The 25,305-nt window shown below is 40.1% G+C and overlaps 1 protein-coding gene and 1 pseudogene across 3 annotated transcripts in view; both read right to left on the reverse strand.

Moving 5' to 3' along the window:
- Positions 1-1,929: 1,929 nt before the first annotated feature.
- Positions 1,930-14,742, reverse strand: LOC122225369 (annotated as a pseudogene).
- An 8,591-nt stretch (positions 14,743-23,333) lies between these two features.
- Positions 23,334-25,305, reverse strand: part of PKP2 (plakophilin 2) — a 261,095-nt gene continuing 259,123 nt past the window's right edge. For all 3 annotated transcript variants that reach the window (XM_042946240.1, XM_042946241.1, XM_042946239.1), the window contains 2 exons: positions 25,155-25,242; positions 23,334-24,773 (listed from right to left, as the gene is read on the reverse strand). In XM_042946240.1, the coding sequence (XP_042802174.1) occupies positions 24,705-24,773; positions 25,155-25,242 (157 nt within the window). In that variant the 3' untranslated portion in view covers positions 23,334-24,704. The remainder of the gene's footprint in view (positions 24,774-25,154; positions 25,243-25,305) is intronic.

The following is a 25,305-nucleotide window of genomic DNA, read 5'->3' on the forward strand; positions in this document are numbered from 1 at the left end:
CTAATAATAATATACTGTATAGACTGTCCTATATCTTTCTTGTTTTGATTTAAAATTATATCTTGGCAAAAATTTTTTTAAAAAATTTTAATGTTTATTTCTTATTTAGAGAAAGAGAGAGAGAGAGAGAGAGAGTGGGGGAGGGTAGAGAGAGAAGGAGACACAGAATCCAAAGCAGTCTCCAGGCTCTGAGCTGTCAGCACAGAGCCTGATGCAAGGCTTGAACCTGCAAACCCTGAGATAATGACCTGAGCTGAAGTTGAGCGCTTAACCAACTGAGCCACCCAGGTGCCCCTATCTTGGCAAAGTTTCTAGTCAATACAGGAAGAGGACTCTCATTCTTTTTTATAGTTTCATGAAAAACTGTAACTTAATTTATTTAGTCAATTATTTATTTAACTAGTATTGATGATCAATAGCACTCATCTTTAGTTATTACAAATACTGCTGCATGAATAATCTTACATATGCCATTTTACATATATACTAATGTATCTGTAGTATGAATTCCTAGAAATTCAATTGCTTGTCAAAGAGTATGTGATTTTTAACTTTTATAGGCATTGGCAATTATTGCCAGCAATAAATGAGAGTGAGTAAAGTGTTCTTTACAATGCTAACTATAGTGCTTTATAATTACTAAGCACTCACATGTTAATTTGGTGATCCAATTAATTGTAAAATCAAAGCAGCATACATGACAGAAATTGGAAATACATTACCTTTAAGATTCAAACATTATGATTATTCTCAATGATGAATTCAAAATCAACTCACGTTAGACAAATGAGTTTCGAGTTTATTGCTTCCTTGTCCTAGGCTGGGAACAGAGTGATAATTCAGAGGTAAGTTTTCCATCTAAACTCTACCCTAAGCCTATAAACTTGCATCATTTAGCTGCCATGGATGGCTCTGACTTAAAACTTTCACCTTAAGAAAGAAGGATAATGTCATACTTATAAACCAAAAAGCAAGAATAAATCATTTTCATAGGACTGTTTACATGAGGAACAAAGCTTGCTTTGTTCTTCCACGTGTGTTTCTTTGGATGAAAAGATATTCCCATCAATGCCCCAGTTGAAGTCAACTTGCTGAGCAGAGGATGCTGTTGAGCATCGTCTCCAGTTGAAAGCATTCAGGATATACATGAAATCCTATTGGCAGGAAAGATAGTGTCAAGATGCCCATAACTCTGAAGTGAACACAGACAAAGACTAAGGAGTCAACGGCAGATGCTACTGTTGGGCAGGAAGGTTGATGCTCTGGCACTTGGGTTTTCAGATTTACATGCCAATTTGCACTATCTCTATCTTTACCTCAAATGGTGCAGATTATAATAAGTGCCACTGCCTTTATGGTTACACATCAGCTATTAGAACTGCAAAAGCTCTGGGACACCTGGGTGGCTCAGCTGGTTAAGCGGCCAGCTTTGTTTGTGAGTTCTAGCCCCATGTTGGGCTTTGTGCTGATAGTTCAGAGCCTGGAGGCTGCCTTGGATTCTGTCTCTCTCTCTCTACCCCTCCCCTACTCACGCTCTGTCTCTCTTTCTCAGAAATAAATAGACATTAAAGAAATTTAAAAAGAACTGCAAAAGTTCTGCAGAAGACCAAGTCTTCTGCTCTAAAGGACACACAGAGAACCTTGCCATGCTCTGTGAGCTGAACACTGACGTGGCTGTATTTGCTGATATATAAATTCAACGTAAAGGGAGAGCAGAGGGCAGACAGGCTGTTCTGAGATAATGACTCAGTCTGGCCCAGTGTTGCCACTCTGTGATTCTGTGATGCTGACCCATTCTAAACAGGCCTAAACTCAGTTCTACTCTCGTTTTTTCACAGATGGCTTAAGCCTCGAATCAGCCTAGACCACAATACTTAGCTAAGGCCACTGCACATTGACCTGTTATCCATGATCTTAGTCCTAAGTGCCTTAATTCTTCACTTTGATCAGGGTTTGACTTTTGCAGGGGGCCTCGGGCGCGGAGCAGCTCAAGAGTTGTACCTTAATCTCTGTTTTGCTGTTACAAATTATGGTAACTATGTGCTTCCTTTCTCTGAGAGCTGGTGTGTGCTGACCCCCATAGCCTTTTCCTTCTCCAGCAACTTTACTGGCCTTCTGGGGTCCTGATTAGAGTCCCTCTGAGTGACGGGAGCCACAGAGTGCAGTAAAAATACAGGCTTTGGAGTAAGATGAATAGTCTTGAATCACCACTTGGTTCTGTCACTTTAAGTCCTTCAGCCATTTTGTTTCAGCTTTCTCATCTGTAATATGACCATAGTGTCAACGTCATGAGGTTTTATTGACAAGAGTGGAAGAATAATGTGCATAATATTTTTGGTATGGCTGACACATTCTATGCATTTTGTTCTATCCTGAAGGCACCTTTAACCAGAGTCTTTCTCTCTCCAATCCATGAGGACTGTGGCAGTCTTGATGACTTGTATATTAAAGAGATGAGGGGGAAACATTCCTTTTTCTTCTCTTCCAATATGATAGGTATGTGGATTCTTCCTCTTCACGATCCTGAGTAAAAGACAGAAGTGTTCTTAGGCTTGCTGTTGCACTATGGCCCAGCTAACCTTCTCCTAAGTTGAGAGGGAGGGTCTCCTGTGGGAGGTCCCAGCCTGACCTCTTCTTTTAGTCCTAGAAATGGCCTTTAACAGGAGTCGTGCTGGCTGTGAAAATTCAGGCTTTCAGCATAGAGCTCACATAACCACAACCCTTATATAATCCTTGTAATTATCTTTGGATTTAATAATAGTGTAAGAGAAAACCACATTAGAAATTACTCTTTCATGGTGAATATCCTCACGTTGAGAAGGCCCATAAATGTTAATGTACAGACCAATAAAACTACAGATAAGGAAGTGAGACTCTTTTGTGCAAAAGTTCATAAGGAAAAGTAACAGGTGCAACTGTTGACACCAAGGACTCTAAAGGGGAGTTTTCTTGCTCTGTGCCCAAGAAACATTCAAAATTGTTAGTTACTATTCTTTGCAAAAACCTTTCAAGTCTGAAGACCATTACTAAGTTTGTCTTCTGGTACTTCTTACCAAGTTAAATGATTCAAATTTTTTAAAAAAGCTTTTAGATAGTCTGTTTTTCAATTGCTTGATTCTACTTGGAATTCTTCTTAAAAATCTCCTTATTTTTAGGGGCGCCTGGGTGGCTCAGTCGGTTAAGCGGCTGACTTCGGCTCAGGTCACAATCTCGCGGTCTGTGAGTGCGAGCCCCGCGTCGGGCTCTGTGCTGACGGTCAGAGCCTGGAGCCTGTTTCAGATTCTGTGTCTCCCTCTCTCTGACCCTCCCCCGTTCATGCTCTGTCTCTCTCTGTCTCAAAAATAAATAAACGTTAAAAAAAAAAATCTCCTTATTTTTAAGCAGGATAACTTAGTGATCACAGTTTTCCAGTGAGGTTTAAACCGTTGCTGATTATAGTTGAAGTTGTCCAATGCTTCATCACCTGGAAGACTAGAAAACCATGTTTCTAATAAACTAAAAACAATCTTCCTTTTCAACTTAGATTCAGGAATCCCCCTATCCAAAAGCAGTCCAGCTGCTTTGAGAGTTGTTGGAAGGCTATAAATAGTTCTTATGCACGTGCCTGCCGGGATTTGGAGTTTGGGTAAAGAGGGAAATGTCAATCAATGGCAAACCTAAAAGGCTGGCAATAAACAAGGATAGTTAGATCCTTTTCTCTTATAATTCTAAGAAGGGAACCAAGAAAAGATATACAGAACCATATGAAACAACAAAATCACAGGTCAATTTAGACCTGGAAGAAACTTGGTGATCTTCTGGTTTAAACGCTTTACTCAACAGGTGATGATCTAAGACCATGATGCTAGAAATTGGCAGGTACAACAACTCTTTGACACAAGTTTAATTTTAATACAAATTTTATGGATGATGAAATTGAGGTAACTCAGTAAGCGTAGAGCTGGAATTTGGACCTAAGTTTCGTGGACTTTGGGGCCTAAGTTTTACCTCTGTGCTACCTCACACACATACATCTATGAGATGTTTTCTTGTATTGATTCAGTGGTGTTTGTACATGAGTGACTGCATTTGCCCCATTGTGTTTTGCTTACAGTCCCTAAAGGAGTTATGTGGTTTTAGTGTGAGAAAGAGACATTCTCTTATGTTTAAGAGACTTGGACTAACATTTGTACTTTTCCCCTCTAGAAGATTTACAACCTCCAGTGTATCCCAAGAGATAAAACTGGCGGAGGAAAAGGGGCCAGGGGTCAGGGAAGAACACAGAAAGGCCAAGCTGAGGATCTTACACACACAAAAAAAACCCGTTACTTGTTTACAAGTAAAACTTATTTACAAAAAAACCCTTATACTTAAAAATGTAAGTGTTAAATCTTCACCACTTCACCCATCCAATAATTAATGTTTACTGAGCACCTATTCTGTGCCAAGCCTTGCATGAGATGCTACATATCTATGGCTGAGTAAGGCACCACTCCTGACGTCAATCAATGTACTGCCCAGCAGGGGAGACAGACAATTAAGCAGATGTTTGCAATATAATGGGCAGGCGATAGGACCATAAAACTTTAATACAACAATTTGAGCAAGCAACTCAGCTTGGGGTATCTGCGATATCACCATAAAAATTCCTTTTGAGTTGCAGGATCCTTTTGAAGAACGTGGGGAAGTTTGCCAGATGAAGAAATAGGGGAGAAGATATTTCAGGTGAATCGTACTGCATGAGTAAAGATATGGAGTTACGAAAGCACATGCACGGAGAGTCTGGAGAACTATGCAAAGTTAACTTGGCTTTCACTGGGTGGTGGCTATTACAGTTGACCTCGAACAATGCAGGGGTTGGGGGCTGAAGGGGGTTGGGGGTGGTCAGGTGGTGGTGGTGGTGGTTAGGAGGGAGTAGTGTCCCCTCTGCAGCTGAAAATCTGCATCTAACTTTTGACTCTTAAAAACTTAACTACTAATAGCCTACCATTGACCAGAAACCTTACCGATAACATAAACAGTTGATTAACACATATTTTTCATGTTGTATGTGTTATATATTGTGTTCTTACAATAAAGCCAGGCACAAGAAGATGTTAGGAAAATCAATAGGAAGAGAAAATACACTTATAGTACTGTACTGTACATATCAGGAAAAGTCCACACTGAGAGTGGACCTACACAGTTCAAATTCATGTTCAGCTGTATTATGTTAGCTAGTTATAATGAAAGTGTCAATGGTTATTTTAACAAGTTAGTTCCATCTATGCTAATACTAGACTGGAATGCAGGTTAGGCAAGGCTGGATCTAAGAAAGTTTCTGTATATGATAGAGATGATTAAAGATAAGATAAAAAACAACTTCATATCAGAAAGATGGACAATACAACCCAAGCTTATCATTTCCAGAGTTTAAGAAAGTCTTGAAAAACAAAGAGATATGGCCAAGTGGACTGGTTCAGCCTGAGATGGCAGTGGTAAGTGCTTTCTTGAAGGCCAGATGAAACCTGGGAGACTGGGCGAAACCACATAAAACAACCAGAATGAATAAACAGAAGAATCTGTGCAATCCCTTTGGATTTCCTTTCAAAGAACATGTCTAAGAGAAAAGAATATGGCTTTTGGAGTCTCAAAGCCTGAGGTTTGAAATCTGGCTCCACCATTTATTAGCTCCAAAAGCAACTACCTCCTGTGGAAAATGGAGACACAGAGTGGGGACTTGCAGAGATGCTGCAGTGAAAGGCCTAGCACAGTGCCTGGCACCCAGTGTGAACCTCCAACTTGAGCATTCCCATTGCTGTGATCTCAGGGGTCTTGCTTGGACACGTAATTAAAGTTCCTGCCTTCTCAGGGGTTGCCTGGATGGCTCAGTGAGCTAAGTGTTGACTTCAGCTCAGGTCATGACTCATGGTTTGTGAGTTCAGGCCCCGCATGGGGCTCTCTGCTGTCTGCACAAAGACTGCTTTGGATCCTCTGTCCCCACCCCCCTCTTTTTCTGCCCCTCCCCCCTTCCTTCTCTCTCCCCCTGGCAAGCTTATACACTCTCTGTGTCTCTCAAAAAATAAACATTAAAAAAAGTTGCTGCCTTCTTCAAAACAACTCTAGAGGTGAGTCCTTTGAAATAAGGTATGTTCTATGAACCATCTATGTGGAGAGTTGTGAGTGGTGGTATATCTATGGATAGGTGAGCAACTGTGAATAAACTTGGGAAGAACACATCTGTTGAAAATCAGTGTTCAGTGTGGATCAATGTTTTGATCTAAGGCCTCTACAGATATTTGCTTGTACTTTACTTCTGTGGGTGATGTTCGAGCCACCTGGAACCATCCCTGTCAGTCCAAATTCTTCTTTCCTAGGACTTCTTGGAGTAGGCTTTCCCTACTATAATTTTGTAGCACTCTAGGTCGTGGGGAAAATAAATGGCTTTGTAGCTTTCTCAGGCCAGCCCATATAGGTACATTCTGCGATTTTAGCTATGGTGTCCAGTTCTTCAGGTAGTAACTAAAACCAGTGCTGGTTCGTTTTAAAGGTATAAGAGAGAGTTTTTTCACTGAAATAGTTTTGGAATAAAGAAAAAAAATCCGCTTTATACAGTGGGTGAATGATAGTACAGAGACTGCCAATTCTCCATGAAGCCACAAATCCTACAAAACCTATGTTCCACAAGGTCAGGGTCATCTTTGTTGTTCATCATATCCCTAGCGCTGAGCACTGTGTCTGACACATAGCAGGCAACAAGCAAGTATCTGTGAAATGAATGAAGAAAGAAAGGAATAGTATTGAAAGGCATGCGCAAAGATAGCAGAGCCTTAACATGATCCAAGGGCAAGCTGATAAGTATTTTAGGGATACACTGGCTTCTTTATGTTGACACTGAGGTAACAACTGTCATACTTTCCCACTAAATACTCCTTAGGGCCATTTTCGGAGAGAAACATTCACTGGAGGCATCCTTAAGCAGATTAAGTTCTTAGGAATTCCAGATGGGTAGGTTGATAAGAGTTCACATCTGAATGGACATTGTTATACAAAAAGTTTGGAAGAACCCAAATGATTGTGCAGTTTTATACTCCTCCTATAACATGAAACCCAGGAGCCTTCAGATGATTCCTGTACTCTTTTCCATTTTCAGCCAAAATAGATTCCTTCTGCCTCTCTCAAACTTTCCCATTATTGCATAATCTAGGAGGGCCCACAGAGCTTCCCTTGTTGTTAAGCAGAACTGACAGAAGACTGATATTTTCTATTTAAGGCAGAGCTTGGAAGTTACCAGCTGATTCTCAAACAGCACCGAGAGACGAATGCGGGTATCATGCACAAGATGTTCTGTCCCTTTGACTTTTACTTTCTTGCCTCTAAATATCAGCCCTTAAACAGCAGCCTAGTGATAACTGACGTGGGCTCATTGGCATTGGTATTCATTCTTTAGAAGGCAAGATTTAGGCTTTTATGTATTTTGTTTTCATTACATTTAAGAAAGAATGCCTCACATTCACATAAACAAAACTGGAAATTCCATTTTGGAGTTTCACATTCAAAATGTTACAGTACCTTTGTTCCTTTAAGAGGTCTCTGATGAAAACAAAAACAAAAATAAAACAAACAAAAACCACCTCAAAAAGAAAAAAAAACACATCTCACAAGTTGAAGAGGTTCTGGACGGCATGCAATTTTGATAACATGCCATTTTATAGAGTGAGTGATATCTGTTTTCAATGATATCTTGTAAGGCTTAAATTGTAGTGTAGGGCTAACCTGTAGCCTTAAGAAATAACAGCTTTGTTTTAACACTATAGGTTAAGAGATAACAGCCTTATCCTATCAATCAAGGGATGGATTAGTGTTTGATTGGATTGGAGCAAGGGCCTGTTTGAACTGTTTCCACCTGGGAACTATTCCTTTGTTCTGTTCCCAGGTGATAATAAGACGTGGTTGGCTATAAATACTCTGTACCCTGGCTGTTCAAGACCGCACTGTGGTCAAGAGTGTCGGTCCCGATCCATCGGTTTGCCTTACCTCTCATTGCAGTAAACTTTGTTGTGACTGTCACTGGTGCCCGAAGCGTTCTGTTTCAGGAGTCGTGTGGATGCAACAATCTGACTGGCATTTTTTCTCAATTAACCTAAATTATTTCTAATATTTTTCATAATTATTTAAAACATGTCCATGTCATCATATCTAAATCCTCTGAAGGGCAAAGGGACTAGACCTTTATACAAGCACACCTCAGAGATATTGCAGGTTCGCTTCCAGACGACCACAGTAAAGTGACTATTGCAACAGAGCAAGTCAAATGAATTTTTTTGTTTCCCAGTGCACACACAAGTTAGATTTGCACTATACGGTAGTGTATTAAGTGTGCAATAGCATTATGTCTAAAACGAACAATGTACACACCTTAATTTAAAAATACTTAATTGTTAAAAAATGATAACGATCATCTGAGCTTTCAGAGAGTAGTAGTCTTTTTGCTGGTATAGGGTCTTGCCTGGATGTTCATGGTTGCTGACTGATCAAGGTGGTGGTTACTATAGGCTGGGTGACTTTAGCAATTTCTTAAAAGGAGACAATGAAGTTTTCCCCATCAATTAACAAATTTCTTTCACATATTATTTCTCTGTAGCATGTGATGCTGTTTGATAGTATTTTACCCACAGTAGAATGTCTTTCAGAATTGGAGTCAATCCTCTCAAATCCTGCCACTGCTTATCAGCTAAATTGATGGAATATTCTAAATCCTTTGTTGTCATTTCCACAATCTTCATTGCGTCTTCACCAGGAGTAGATGCCATCAAGAAACCACTTTCTTTGCCCATCCATAAGAAGCAATCCTCTTCCATTAAACTTTTATCAGGAGATTGCAGCAATTCAGTGCCATCCACAGGCTCCACTTCTAATTCTAGTTCTCTGGCTATTCTCAGTTCATCCTCGGTTATTGCAGCTACTGAAGTCCTGAACCCATCAAAGTCATCTATAAGGGTTGGAATTAACTTCTTCCAAACTCTTGTTCATGTTATTTTGACCTTGTCTCATAGATCAAAAATGTTCTTAATGGCATCTAGAATGGTGAATCCTTTCCAGAAGGTTTTCAGTTTACTTTGCCCAGATCCCTCACAGGAATCACTATCTGTAGCAGCTATAGCCTTATGCAATGTAATTTTTAAATAATAAGACTTGAAAGTCAAAATCAGCCCTTGAACGATGGGCTGCAGAATGAATGTTGTATTAGCAGGCATGAAAACAACATTAATCTTGTATGTCTCCATCAGATCTGCTGGGTGATCGGGTGCATTATCAGTGAGCAGTAATATTTTGAAAGGAATCTTTTTATCTGAGCATATCTCAACAGTGAGCTTAAAAAATTCAGTGAACTGTGTTGCAAACAAATGTGCTGTCATCCAGGCTTTGTTTTCCATTGATAAAGCACAGGCAAAGTAGGTATAGTATAATTCTTTTTCTTAGTGCTTATTTTTAGAGAGAAAGAGAGAGAGAGAGAGAGAGAGAGAGAGAGAGAGAGAGAGCACGCGAGCATGCGTGAGTTGGGGAGGGACAGAGAGAGACAGAGAGTCCCAAGCAGGCTTTGCACCGTCAATGCAGAGTCTGACATGGGGCTGGCACTCACAAACCATCAGATCATGACCTGAGGCTGAACCAAGAGTCAGGTGTTCAACCGACTGACCCACCCAGGTGCCCAGATTTAGTATAATTCTTAAGGGTCCTAGGATATTGGAAATGGTCAATGAGAATTAGCTTCAACGTAAGTCACCAGCTGCATTAGTCCCTAACAAAAGAGTTTTTTGAAGCTAGGCATTGGCTTCTCCTCTGTAGCTATGAAAGTCCTGGATGACATCTTGTTCTAATATAAAGCTGCTTCATCTACATTGGAAATCTGTTGTTTAGTCTAACTACCTTCATTAATGATCTTAGCCAGATTTTCTGGATAATTCGCTGCAGCTTCTCCATAAGCACCTGCTGCTTCACCTTGCACTTTTATGTTATGGAGATGGCTTCTTTCCTTAAATCTCATGAACCAGCCTCTGCTAGCTTCCAACTTTTCTTCTCCTCACCTTTCTTAGATTCTGTAGACTTGAAGAGAGTCAGGGCCTGGCTCTGGATTAGGCTTTGGCTTAAGGGAATGTTGAATGTTGTGGCAGTTTGATCTTCTATCCAAACCACTGAAACTTTCTCCGTATCAGCAATAAGTCTGTTTTGCTTTTTTATCAAGAACTTTTCCTTTGCATTCACAACTTGGCTAATTGTTTGGTGCAAGAGGCCTGGCTTTTGGCATCTCTTGGCTTTCAACATGCCTTCCTCACCGAGCTTAATCATTTATAGCTTTGGATTGAAAGTGAGAGATGTGCAACTCTTCCCTTCACTTGAACACTTAGAGGCCACGGTAGGGTTATTAATTGGCCTAGTTTCAATCTGTGTCTAAGGGAATAGAGAGGCCTGGAGGAGAGACATGGGGGAATGGCCGGTTGGTGGAGCAGTCAGAACACACACATTTATCAATTAAGTTTGCTGTCTTATGTGGGTATGATTCACAATGCCCTAAAACAATTACAATAGTAACATCAAAGATCACTGATCACAGGTGACCATAACAAAGATCACTGATCACAGGTGACAAAAATTTTGAAATATTGTGAGAATTATCAAAATATGGCACACAGGCATGAGGTGAACAAAATGGCATTGATCGACGTGCTTGATGCAGGGTTGCCAAAACCTTCAATATGTAAAAAAACACACTATCTGGAAAGCGCGATAAAGCCAAGTGCAATAAAAGGAGGTATGCCAGTAATCTCAATTTAACCAGTCTGTGGATATGGGCTTTTTCCGGGAAGGGGGTGTTATCTTGGGTTTATGGCTATCTTTAGCCAAAAGCAAGTCCCAGAGAGGGACTCAGCTCAGAGACAGCGTTTGCTAACCCTCCCAAAAGCTGGGGGTGTGTGCTCAAAACCTGGGGTCAGGGATCCTGGTGGCACACAACAGCCTCTAAGGAGAGATGGGGATGGGACAAATGTGTGTGACTCTGCTCAGAGTTCTGGTACGTTTTTAAAAATTTTTTTAATGTTTTTTTTTTTTTAATGATTTTTGAGAGAGAGAGAGAGAGAAGAAGCGAGCGTGAGTGGGGGAGGGGCAGAGAGACGGAGCTGCAGAATCTGAAGCAGCTGTCAGCACAGAGGCTTTCCTTTTTTAATCATGGAAGCTTATCTTTAATTTTTAAATTAGTTTTAAACTTTTAAATCATGACATATATCATACTAGAGAACTCACAATATATGTATACCAAATACCCCATTTCCAATACCTTGGAATCGCCCACATAAATCTCCTTACTTGTATCCTTCTCTCCAGAGGTAACTGCTGACCTAAGTCTGGTGTTAATCATTTACTAGCTACTCTTTATAGCTTTTTTTTTTAATTAAAAATTTTTTTTTTAAAATAAGGACACCAGTCAGATTGGGTTAGGGGACACAATTCAACCTACAATATGATTTTTTTTCTCATAAACATCTTTATTTCAAGCGTTCTTAAACACAGCTCTGCGTGCATTACAGAAAGGTTGTCGTGTCCATTTACTGATATAGCACTGTGCTCAACGCAGCAAGCAAGGAGCAAATATCTTCTTTACGTGTGTTCTTAAATATTTCTTGACATGCATTCTTTTAATGATTTTTAAAGACACAGATATATCTATTCCTAATCAATATTTTTTGAGCTTAGTTTTTGAAATTTATATAAATGGAGTCATCCTACTTCAGTGTTTTTTTGCCTAACATGCTAACCAGAGCCTTAATCTCTAATTGTTGACTTCTAGGCAATGGCACAGACCAGATATAAATATCCTCCTCAGTTAGGAACTTTTTGTTTTGATAGAAATGTCTTCCACCTAATCAGACTCTGTTGGCCTACAATGACTGGATGGCTTTTGTCAGAGCATAATTAATATTACAAAAATTTTTCAAAAATAAAATGCTTTATTATTGTTTAATAAACTGTGATTCTACAGTAGAAAGACTATATGAGGAAATACTGTCTTTAAAAATATTGGGAGGGGTGCTTGGGTGGCTCAGTCGGTTGAGCATCTGACTTCAGCTCAGGTCATGATCTCACGGCTTGTGAGTTCAAACTCGAGCCCCACGTCAGTCTCTGGGCTGACAGCTCAGAGCCTGGAAAGCCTGCTTTGGATTCTGTGTCTCCCTCTCTCTGCACCTATCCCACACCACTCTCTTGCTCTCTCAAAAATAAATAAAAACGTTAAAATTTTTAAAAAAATTATGGGGTTAAAAGGATACGCAAATCTAATAATAACCGTGGTATACAGAAACAAATTTTGTGTATAAGCATGTCATGAATAACTCTGATTATCTGGGTTTTATTGCTGTGATTTTCAAACATGGGGCCTCAGCCCAGAACACACCTATTCAAAATAATGAATCACGGGCAGTGAGTCAAGAAATGTTGAACTTTAGTCTACAACTCTAACAATGAGGAGTTTGGCTAATCGCTTGGGTTTTTATAGTACACTAATGTTGTGAAGAGTTTTTTAAAAAAGATTAATTTGCCAAGTATAGCATTGTTAGAAATGACCTTTCTGTAATGGTTTATCTAACGAAGAAGAAATTCCTACAAGACACTTTGGCCCTGAGTATAATTTCAAGTAGCTAAACACAGAACAAATCAATGGCTTTAATTATCTACTAGCCAAAATTTAACTAAAACTCTTGAAAGCAAAACCCCCAGTAGGGGTCTGTTCAAAAGTGATTTAAAAACATCTAAAACTGCTAAGTTTTCCTGATTCAGAAAAATTTCTTTGAAGTAGGATATAAATTCAAGACCTGGAAGTGCCTTTCATTTCCCATGAGTTCAAATCTATTACGTTCTCAGGGACAATGGGTTTTTCCCCAGGAGGGAAAAAGGAAGAATGTGTGTTTTTTTCCCCCAAAGGAATGCTGTCTCTAATTTTTAATTATTGTAGACTTTTTGTATCAGGGCCAAAAGTCAGCAATGTCCATACAATGTTTGGCTTTATAAGTAATAAAGTTAACACATTAATTTCTGTGTGTGTGTGTGCTTACTTGCAAGATTCAGTTAACTCTAATCAGGCAGCAGAGATTTGTTGCAATCTCACTTGGTATGTGTGATTGTGTGTGTATACATATGAGTAAGTAGTTCACCCCACTAAAGATAACGAAATGTCGTTAGAGGTTGAGGAAGGGGACTAGGTAGCAGAAAAAACATGTGCTTCCAAAGTCCTATTACTCTAAGGATAATCTGTGAGAAAGGACAGAGAGAGGTCATCTGTGGTTTGGGTGGTTCCTGTAGAATCAAAAGGAACCAGCACGTAGACCCCCCTGGAATCTCTAGGACTATGATCACACCTGTGATAGCATTTTGGTCCTGGATTTCACACCAAACGAACTTAGCCATCCTAAGATGGTAAGTCTACTTCTTTATATAACTTACTTTAAATTTTATTATTTTTTTTAATTCCGGTAGAATTAAATATATTATATTAGTTTCAGGTATACTGTTTTCTTTAGTTATATAAGTGACTTTGTGGCCCTGAAAAGACTGTAGCTATCATAGGAAAGATGACATAAGTAAGTCAAAATAATAATTTTAATACTTCTATGTACACCTAGAGACAAGTTTTAAAATCATCATTATAATCTGTCTCTGTTTGTTATTTCACACATTCAGCATAATTAAGGGTATCTGGCATTTTGTGCTTGTGATTTTATTTATTTATTAAACTTTATTTATTTATCTTTTAGTAATCTCTACACCCAATGTGGGGTTTGAACTCATGACCCCGGGATCAAGAGTCCCATGCTCTTCTGACTGAGCCGGCCAGGTACCCCTGTAGCTGTGATATGAAATAATTAATTAATGTTAGTCTTGTGATTTTTATGACGAAGGTATTTGCTTTAGTTCATAAATAGTATTTGACTATCTAAAGGAATTGGATATTTCAAGTCTTTATCCTCAGGTTTTTTTAGCACCATTTAACTGCTTGGAAAAGTTTAGCTAAATATCTGTATGATGTAACATGTATGAAGGCCTTGAGATACATTGAAATTTTGTGATTATTGTTTAACATGCTTAACTGAATGTAATTAATTAAGGTGTTCATTATTTGGAGTAAATTACTCTGTTAAACTTATTAGAATACCAACCAAAGATCAAGTAAAAATTTTATAGAAAACTTATATTTGTATGTAAAACAACCAGATATTTAAGGTGAGCTCAATATTTAAGAAATACAAATCTCGTGGTGCCTGGGTGGCTCAGTTGGTTAAGTGTCCGACTTCGGCTCAGGTCATGATCTCGCAGTTTGTCAGTTCAAGACCAGCATCGGGCTCTGTGCTGACAGCTGGGAGCCTGGAGCCTGCTTTGGATTCTGTGTCTCCTTCTCTCTCTGCCCCTCCCCCACTCACGCTCTGTCTCTGTCTCGTCAAAAATAAATAAACATTAAAAAAAACAAATACAAATCTTTATGATATACTAAAGATCCCTTTTTAATGTTAAAGAACACAGTTAACAACTAGGCTCTTTTGGGAAACAGATTTCCCCAATTCCTAGCAAATATAAGTGACTGGAATACTATACCAGGTTCAGTGCAGAAAACAGAATTCACTCTAAGTATATGAGTCTAAAGGACTTTGGATGTTCACACACTCATGGAAGAGTGGGAAGAACAGAAGTCAGGAGGCCAGCTGCTACGGTTCCTACCATCACATCTGTCATCGTCATGACTGCCAACACTCGTGAGGCTGGTGACTGGACATTGGTACACTTAACATCTGTTGGGACTTGCTTGCCAAACACAACAATAGCTAGAACATGGCCTCTGTCTTCCTACCCACCTGCATCATGTTGGCAGAACCCCAGCTGCACCCAAAACTCTAGCAGCAGGAGAGTGTAAATGTAGTTCCTTGCATTCTAGCCCCTGTGACACAGGAGGGAATTTACAAGAGGTGGGATGGGGTGCTGGGTGCCCAAAGACAAGATCCATTAAGCAAATTCCACAAATCAATATAGGCCTATTTATTATGACTTGGTATTATTTTCTTTTTTTTTTAATTTTTAACATTTATTTATATTTGAGAGAGAGCAGAGCACAAGCAGGTGAGGGGCAGAGAGAGAGGGAGACACAGAATCCAAAGGAGGCTCCAGGCTCCAAGCTGTCAGCACAGAGCCCGATGGAGGGCTGGAACTCATGAACCGTGAGATCATGATCCGAGCCTAAGTCAGATGCTTAACTGACTCAGCCACTCAGGTGCCCAGTATTATTTTCTAACACTACAATAAGCAGGTCAGAAATTGGATGCCTTTTATCAGAGTTCCTATGGGACACAGGGTATTGGGCAGCTGTAGATGGTTTTCCAGTAGAGGTTTTAAAAATGTCTGTGACCTGGGGTGCTTGAGGCTCAGTCATTTGAGCGTCTGATTCTTGGTTTCTGTTCAAGTCATGATTTCACGGTTGGTGAGTTCAAGCCCCACATCGGGCTCTGCACTGACAGCACAGAGCTTGCTTGGGATTCTCTCTCTCCCTCTCTTTCTCTCTCTCAAAATAAATAAACTTTAAAAACATTAAAAAATAAAAAAAATAGAAATGTTTGTGACCTAAATTAGGCCACCTAATGGCTCTTCATTTTGCAGAAACTGTTTCCTCTTGACATTTGTCAGCAAATACATTGTAGAAAACAGGCTTCTCTAATCACATAGTTTTACAAGGATTGTATTTCACGTACTTTTTCCCCTCTAGGCAATATGACCCAGGGTGTGCTTCCCAGAGGAAAGATGACACCATTTGGCCAAACTGTACCTTCCAGTTCCCTCTTGAAAATGTATCTTTCTACTGAGCAGAATTAATTCACAATGTGGCTGAAGACTGCTTTGTAAAGTGCCTTATCAACAGAATAAATGAATCCAAGTTTAAAATTAATTCACCAAAGTTACTTCTCTTCTTCTGTATATTGGCTAGCAGTTTAATCTTCTAGGTGGCTTTTTGATCTAGGACAGAAGCACTGTATCTTCTGGTTTGGAAATTTTCTTAATTTGATTTTGCTCTGTATAATAGTGCCGAGAAGTAATAGTTAGAATTAAGTTTGATTGTGAGATATAAAACCTAAAATAATAATAGCTTATACCCAATAAAGTGTATTTCTCTCTCATGTGTGCAGTGTCTGAAGGTGAGTGGCCCAGAGCTCGTATGACCGAATTTCACCGAGATCACTGTGCTGCCACACCAGAGTGTGGCCTTCATCCTTGTGGTCCTGGCAGGGAGTATCAGCATTCCAGGCAGAATGGCTAATGGGGAAAAATGAGGGTAAAGGGCATGTGCCCACGGTCTTCAGGAAGGTTTTGAGAGACTGTAGGATTACACTTCCATGCCACTGGCTAGCATTTAGTCATATGCTTTCAACTTGACTGCCAGCGGGAGCAGGGAAATGCAGTTTTTACTCTGGGTACCATGTGACCTGTCAATACTCTATTGTGTTGGGAAAAGCTGAGAGAGGGTGTAGTGGGGGCAATGAGCAGTCTATGCCACATCAAACTTTAATACAAACATAAAACATTTTTTAAAGTTTATTTCTAAGATATAGGGAGACAGAATGTGAGCAGGGTAGAGGCAGAGAGAGAGACATACACAGAATTGGAAGCAGGCTCCAGGCTCTGAGCTGTCAGCACAGAGCCCGACGCGGGGCTCAGACTCACGAGTCATGAGATCATGACCTGAGCTGAAGTCAGACGCTCAACCTACTGAGCCACCAAGGTGCCCCTAAACATTTACTTTTGAAGAGTGTCAGAATACTTTTAAAAAAAGATCATTTTTTTTTCAGGAAAGGACATTAAGTTTTACTGTTTGACCTGAAGTGTTATTTACCATAAGTGGCACAAATGCCTTTAACAGAAAAGCTTACTCAGTATTTCCAGCTGGGTTAGCATGAACATATTGTCTCCTGCTGCAACTCTCACAGTAAGGGGAGTCTTTTCACTTTGTGCCCCTAGCAGGTTTCCCTGATCTGAGCTGTTCTAGAGGACAGAGTTTGGTGTAGAAACAGGTCAAGAGACTGGGGTTGTGCATGACGGATCAGAAGAAAAGTGAGCGGGGCCACCTGGGTGGCTCAGTTGGTTGAGCAACTGACTCTTGGTTTTGGCTCAGGTCATGATCTCACAGTTCATGGGATTTGTTTGTGGGATCAAGCCCTGCTTTGGGCTCCGTGCTGACAGCACGGAGCCTACTTGGGATTTCCTCCCTCCCTCTCTCTCCACCCCTCCCCTGCTTGCTTGTGCTCTCTCAAAATAAATAAATAAATTTACCAAAGAAAGTGAGAGAAACCAGGAGGCACGAGGAGGGGCTGGAGGGGGAGAGGAGATTCAGCAGGTGATTTTCCCTCTCTCTTATCACTTCCTGTTTCATCACGACAAAATTTGTTTTCTGCTCTAACAGGATTCCTGGGCCACTGTGAGAAGGAGAATGGAGACAGGAGGAGGAAGTTGAAGTGCTGGGTGCTTCTATAGGAAGTAGTAAAGGCTCCTGTAAGTATTGAGTGCTGAGGCACCAAGAATGATGAAAACATCACCTTATTTTATTCCCTCAACAATCCTGTGAAGCAGTCATTGTCAACTCCACTTCACCAAGGAGGTGAAACACCCAGAAAGTTAAAGTAACTCCCCAGAGTCACACATCCGGTGAGAGGTAAAGTCAGAATTCAAATCCATGTTGTGTCTACTGGCTAAACTGATGTCTCACTGAGAAAATGAGATTATCCAAACACCTCAGGCTCAGGCCAACTTTCTTCCAAGATGGCTTGCTCAATGAAGGTATAACTTGGGTTCCATAATTACTAGTTAAAGGTGAGGAAGGACAGGGGTCAAGAAAGGGAGAATGAAAAAGAGAGGCACCGTACCTCCGAAGTGATTTTACTCCACACCTACTGTTTGGCTGAGCACCTGCTTTACGATCTTCTTTCATCACATTCTCTTTGAAATCACGACTACTGGTTTAACTGCAGTTCCTAGCTCTTCTATCCTCTTTGTCCACAAACCCTCACAGACTTTGTCCTAAATGCAACAGCCACGGCAGCCAAACTCTCACTTTTACCAGCAGTGTTTAAGCGCACACTTCTCTTAGAAGCCAAATGAAGTCAGTTTGCTAACAAATGTATTTTTTCTTCTTTGAGTGTCCCTACAGATGGCAGGCAATGGTGGTTGACTATTCTGCAGCCCTTTTTGTCCTTGCCCAATTAAACCCTGACTTTGTTCAAGTATTCCCCATCCCTGAATTTTGGGGGAGGCAGGCCCAGACTTGGGCGAAATGTGCCTGGTTTGAGAAAGGAACAGTAGCTTCATTTTCCTAACTAGGAGTTGAGTTAGGAATTGACAGGTGATATAATTCTGGGTGATATGAAATGAGGGATATCTGATGGAGGCTTCTGGGAAAGTTTTCTTCACTTATTGAAAAAAGGAGGCAAGAAAGGAATGCTTGCTCTTCTGGCCTTAGGACATGGCCCTGAAATGATGGGATGTTTGGAACTGCTACAACCATTTTGTCAACATGGAGACATCAACCAGGGGCGAATGCTGACGAAAGCAGAGCAGAAAGACTAAAGGAATCTAGATTCTTTTTATTTCTTTAAGTTTATTTATTTTGAGAGAGAGAGAGAGAGAGAGAGAGCGCGAGCGAGCAAGCGAGCGAGCATGAGCAGGATAGGGGCAGAGAGAAAGGGAGAGAGGACCCTAAGCAGTCTCCACACTGCCAGGGCAGAGCCCAACGCGGAACTCGAACTCAGAAACTGTGAGATCATGACCTGAGCCGAAACCAAGAGTCAACGCTGACCAACCTACCCAGGAGCCCCAGAAATCTAGATTCTTTTTTTTTTTTTTAAATTTTTTTTTTCAACGTTTTTTATTTATTTTTGGGACAGAGAGAGACAGAGCATGAACGGGGGAGGGGCAGAGAGAGAGGGAGACACAGAATCGGAAACAGGCTCCAGGCTCCGAGCCATCAGCCCAGAGCCTGACGCGGGGCTCGAACTCAGCCCAGAGCCCGACGCGGGGCTCGAACTCACGGACCGCGAGATCGTGACCTGGCTGAAGTCGGACGCTCAACCGACTGCGCCACCCAGGCGCCCCTAGATTCTTGATGACTTCAATGAGCTGCTGAAATAAGCAAGCCCAAGCCTGAACATGGTCTTATTGTTACATGACATAAAAACATTAATTGTTTAAGTCACTTGAGTTGAACTTTTTTGTACCTAAATGCAAATGAAGCATTGTAAGTGATAAAGTAGGAGAAACAGGACAGGAGATGAGGAACTGGGTCACAGTAGGTGTGAGTCACCAAAAGAGGTGGGAATGTGCTACTTAATGTCACACGTAATTCTTATAGAAAGCTGTTCAGGCAATACCACAAAAATAGATTACTTCTATATTTTAAATTAGGACCTGCAAAAATCTCCAATTAGAGCAAGAGGTAAAACAAATTCACGAGGAAAAATGTTTTTGTCAGTTTTCTAAATATTAAAATTTTTACACACTCTTATTAAAGGATATCAATTGTGACAACTCCCTCTGGCTAAAAATGAAGGTATCTTCTTAATAATCCTCTGCCTCTCAGGCTAACCATTCTTGTTTTATGAGAAAGCCCTATTCCAGAAGATCTGTAGGAGTCTAGAGCTGCCCAGCTGTCACCCTATAGCATGATGAAGTTCATTCTCCAGGAAATGAATTTTCTTTTCCCAGATAACGCAAAGGATACTTTTAACTGTGCAAGTGTCCATCACAGGGAAGTCAGTTTCGTTTTGATCTGTGAGCACTTCCTTATAAAAGTGCATCTCACTGGTCCTTAGCTCTAGGAATAAATGTTCAATACATGTATGTTGAAAGATAATTAAAAGTGGAACTCTTCCTTTTTTTTTTCCCTAAAGTAAAACACCCAAAGGATTAGTTGTTACTGGGAAGAACATCCTATTATAGTTGTAGGAAAATCTGCAAGTTTGGACCTGTTTTTTATTCCTTGCCAGATGCATTGTATCTTAGTAGCTTAGAGGCAAAATTCAGGCTTCTGAGAGATTTAACTGCTTCTTGGTGTGAGATTTATGACAAGGTTTGATCAGCTGGATGTAGGAATGTCTGTTGCTGCCTCAGCCTGCTCCTCTGGGCTAATAACTGCCTTCTGAGTTACTTTCCTGTCTGCAGATTCCCGCCACACTCCAGGTGGGAATGAAACAACATGTTGAAGAAGCTTCTGAGAAGTCTTACAATCAATCTTTGTATAACTCAGCCCTTCCCAAACGTATTTGATTATGGGATATTCCTTTTCATAGAACACCTGTAAATACCTCCCCAAAGACTTGTGTCCTGAGGAACAGACATTCAGAATCATTTGTCTGGACTGTTTGTTTTCCTCATTTTTACCTGGTCTTCTAAGGGGTGTGTGTGTGTGTGTGTGTGTGTTCTGGGGGTGGAGGAGGTTGGGGCTTTTAATGAACCAACCATATCTGAAAAGACAAACTCAAAAGAGATGGATTAAAAAGAAAAGAACCTCCAAACCAGAGAATTCCAAGTAATGTAAGTTAGCATTTATTGGCTGCATACTGTCAGACGCTTTTTAAAATTTTTTTAAAATATTTCGTTTTGAGAGAGCGAGAGAGACAGAGTGTGAGCAGGGGACTGGTAGAGAGACAGAGGGAGACAGAATCCCAAGCAGGCTCCAGGTTCTGAACTGACGCAGGATCATGACCTGAGCTGAAGTCGGATGCTCAACCAGCTGAGCCACCTAGGCACCCCTGTCAGACACTGTTTTAAATACTTTACAACTATGAACACATTTAACCCTCAAAAGAACCCAGTGAAGTAATTCTACTATCATTCTCATCTATCAGATAAAGAAGGCTGAGACTCAGAGTGAGTAAGAAATTTACCCCAGCTATCAAATGGGGAAGTCACACTTTGTGCTCAGACTGTCTGGTTCTACAATCAGTCCTCTTCACCATTATGTCAGACTGTCCGCTTAACTCTTCAAAGAGATCCCCACATTCCCCAGCATGGAGACACATTTTCCATTTTTGGTCTCCAAGGAACCCCTGGTGAGGAGCTAACCCACCTGGCTTTATATGGCCTGCCAGCACTTTTGGGCTATGTTTCTTTGGAATGTAACCTCTCTGCTTCACATCATTTTCATGTATAAAATGTAAAAAAAAAAAAAAAAAAAAAAAAAAAAGAAAAAGAAAAAGAAAGGAGTATATACTTCACAAGGAGTCTGTGAGTCTGTGAGGGGTGCTCCATACATGTCACTACTGTCTACTCAGACCTACTCTCCCAGGTCTCTACTTACCGGCCCTGGTGTGTCCTCTACTTGGTTAGAGTAAGACTGCCAACTTTTATACAATGGTCCTTCAGGTATTTAAAGACAGGTAACATGGCACCTTTCTTCCAGGCAAACTATTGCTGGATTCTTTAACTGTGTCTCCTGACTATGGCTTCAGAATGCTTTCCCTTCAGCTCTTAAACAGCTCTTTTACTAACGTACGGCATTTTGATCTCTCTTTCCTGAATATATCATATGAAGAGTTTTCCTTTTTCTTATAGTCCTTAAAAGGTTGAAGTTTATTTCATGAGAGATGAAAACTGTCAGGACCACTGTAAACTAAAACGTTACATCTAAAGGAGAATTTTATTTGGAAAATTCTGTTTCCTTTTTTAAAATTTATTTTCTCTTCCACAACAAATACTTTAATGCAACGGTTACTGGGGTGAGTTACAGGGTGATGCTGAACTGAATGAGTGACTGCATATTTTTCTTCTCTGTCACTTTAAGGAGGAACTGACCAGATGCCCTCTAAATTCTGTCTTAATCCTCAGATCCCGATTTGAGGCTTCTGCAATTTTGTTCCAAGTACAAATATGCTGAAGTCATCCCCATTTCAAAGCATAAGTTCTTTACACATTTTAGAGGAAATTTCATTTATAACTACAGTACAAATAAGTTATATGTATATGTATATAAGGATATACTTAAATATATGTATTTCCTATTTCCTTTTTTTATTCTAAGAAATTGCTTCTTCGGAGGGTGATTGCATTTGTTTTAAAGAGGTTTATCTATCTTCTAATGCTGCTTCTTTTCCTGTTTGACATGTTAATCCCCTATCTTGCCAGATAACCCTTTGGTGACTTCCATCAGATATAAACAAATGCTTCCAGCGATGGAAATCCAGGGCAGCAACCTTCTATATTCCAGAATGCCATTAAGAATTCTTGACAAGGCAGCAGCCCTTTGGAACTCTCAGCACAAATACACGAAAAGACTCTGCTCAGCCTGTCAGTTCCCTTGATGACACGGGCAAGGTCAGGATATGCATTAAAAAAAAAAGAACTTTTTGTGTGGAACTGTGATCCAAATGGATATTCAACCACACAAGGATCTCAGAGGTGTCTACAGAGTAAAGTAGTGAGGTTTTGGTAATCAGGGTGAACAAAGCAGGACATGAGGATCAGACAGAGTCTATCCTTTCAGGGTCACAGACCCACTCAAATTTACTAAAATCTAACACATTCGTAGGTCTCTCCTTTTTTACAAGCTTTAGTCATTAGCCAGTCCCATTTTCTTATAGGAAGTATTTGTTAGTAAAGAATTTAGGCATTAATTAGGGAAGGAATAGAAATAATTACAAAGTATTAAATCCTTAGCAACTGAAGTTTATAAGGTCAAGTCCTCAAATGTCATGTCAATCATACCACATATACCACAATACACAATAATCAGACATACACAGATACCAATGCAGGCAACATTATTTTGCCTCCTTTCGTGTTTAAAGTCATTGAAGGCTTTACTAGTGCTTTAAAAACCATAGAAACTTCTTGAACATACTTCAGTTATCTGGAGGAATAAATATGCTCCAAATGCTGTACTCATCAAAACTCTGAAAAAACAGATGATTTCTCTCTTTGGTATTTAAAAATTGACATCTGGGGGCGCCTGGGTGACTCAGTTGGTTAAGCGTCCGACTTTAGCTCAGGTCATGACCTCACGGTTTGTGGGTTTGAGACCCATATCAGGCTCTGTGCTGAAAGCTCAGAACCTGGAGCCTCCTTCGGATTCTGTGTCTCCCTCTCTCTCTGCCCATCCCCCGCCCGTTCTCTCTCTCTCTCTCTCTCTCTCTCTCTCTCAAAAATAAACATTTAAAAATTTAAAAAAGAAATTGGTATTTAATTTCATTTTGAACTAGGTTAGAAACCTAAGTCTTCTCCATTGAGCTTTTAAAATTAAAATAATTTTAATGCCTAAATGTAATAAAGACTTAAGCACACATTCAAATTGAAAATGGGAATTTATTTTCTATTACACTTTTCTGGCCAAAAGGAGCTGAAAGACATTTTTCCTTCCTACTTTCTTACAGCAAACATTGTTGGATTTTTTTAAAAAAAGCAAAATATAACAGAATTGTAATTGAGAAGACTAATTCTATGGAAATGGTATTAATCAGAGCTCAGTTAAAAGAACACTTGACAGAGTGTTTGCTTCGACAAATGAGGTTGTCAACTTTTCAACATTAGTGTTTCTCATATCATTTCTGGGTGGCCTTGAAATATTTTCCCTCAATATAACGTCTTCATTTTTTGCTCTAGAGTTTCCTTCATTTAAAATAATGGCTTGAGGAAGATCACATGAGATTTAGAGGCTCTGCGCTATATTTTTAAATGTTGGGCAAAGTTGGGCTGGTTGATAATGAATGCAATTCATTAAAATGAACTGTGTTTTCAGTGCCCTGGGCTCACCCAGCTGTTTGAGAGGTTTTGGTTCCTCTTGGAGTTGAAGAGTATAGAGTCCATTTTTCTATCAGCCCATGGCAGTAACTGAAAAAGTCCAGGAGATAGATCACACTGAATCCTACTATTCAGAAGAGATTTGCATTTAATGGTGTTGTTATTCATATTTTCCTTGAGCAAGAAAAGCATTTACATGGTGTTTAGAGGGAACACTGAATTTCATAAGCACAGTTGCCTTTGAAAAGATTTTTAAAGTTGCTATGATCACTTCATTTCAATTTCACTTTCTTAGAGTCATGCACGCTGTGATCTAAAACTTTTAAGTTCATTTAAAATCAGAGAAAAAATATTCAAGAGGATAAAAACAAGCATAGAGTAAACAAACATATAATTTTGCCATTAAAATTTCTCCTGGATAACTCTGTCAGTATTCTTCGTCATTTCCATTCTGTTTCAACACCGCAGAACCACACACTCATAGCTCAAAGGTGAAACAACATGCATTTGAGTGACAAAACATGGAGACTGGAAAGGAACATAAATGTAAATCAAACTTTTAAAATCCTAGTCATACAATGACTTCGCTCCTTATTCTGTTATGTCCATTCCACATGAATCCACGTTTTGGTTCCAGGAGGCCCTGTGCCATAAGCCCTGATCACAAAGACCACTACTGGTGGAGGATAAAATCAAGCCTGTTACCAGTGTCTACTGGTAGCAAACTTGCAAAAGTCTTCTGGAAAACTAATAGAATTATTATTCTGATTATTTGTGTTCTGGATTCTGGGGACCATGGAAATAGAAAAGGATAAGAAACAGGGCATGCTTTTTTGAGGTTTCTTGGGCTGGGAAGTAGAAAAATAGGTGTTTTCCTCTGGGGCTTTTTTATGGCTGCGGATGGTTGAGATTTCGGAGAGCTCTGTTTCATTTTCTCAGTCTTTAAGGGAGTGGTAGGCTTTGGCAGTCCGGCTGTTGACAAAATCTGTCTTCTTAAACTGAGCCTTTGGAATAAGCAAACATATGTGAAAGGTAACAACACTGTCATCCAAGAAAATGCAGTTTAAAAAAAAATTTTTTTTTGAGAGAGAGAGAGAGAGATGGAGGGAGGGAGGGAGGGAGGGAGGGAGGGAGAACATGAGCAGGGGAGTGGCAGAGAGAGGGGAGTACAGAGGATCTGAAGAGGGCTCTGCACTGACAGTAGAGAGCCTGATATGGGGCTCAAACTCATGAACCATGAGATCATGACCTGAGCCAAAGTTGGCTCAACCCACTGAGCCACCCAGGTGCCCCAAGAAAACGTTAAATGTTTTTAGTGATCTCTCACCAGGGGACCACTATTATCTGCCTATTAACTGCAACACTCACCTTTCTAGTGTACTTACCTTCTTATAGGCATTATGGAGCTCCGTGTGCGTCCACAGAGAATAGAGGAGAACAGAAGCAGCTTTACTTGCCTTGTTGGAGGCATAACTGAAAAAAGGAAGAAAGCATTCTGAGATCAGTGAGAGTGTGTCAGGCTTCTGGATGCTGCCT

The sequence above is a fragment of the Panthera leo genome, chromosome B4 (assembly GCF_018350215.1).
Source record: "Panthera leo isolate Ple1 chromosome B4, P.leo_Ple1_pat1.1, whole genome shotgun sequence".
Lineage (NCBI taxonomy): Eukaryota > Metazoa > Chordata > Mammalia > Carnivora > Felidae > Panthera > Panthera leo.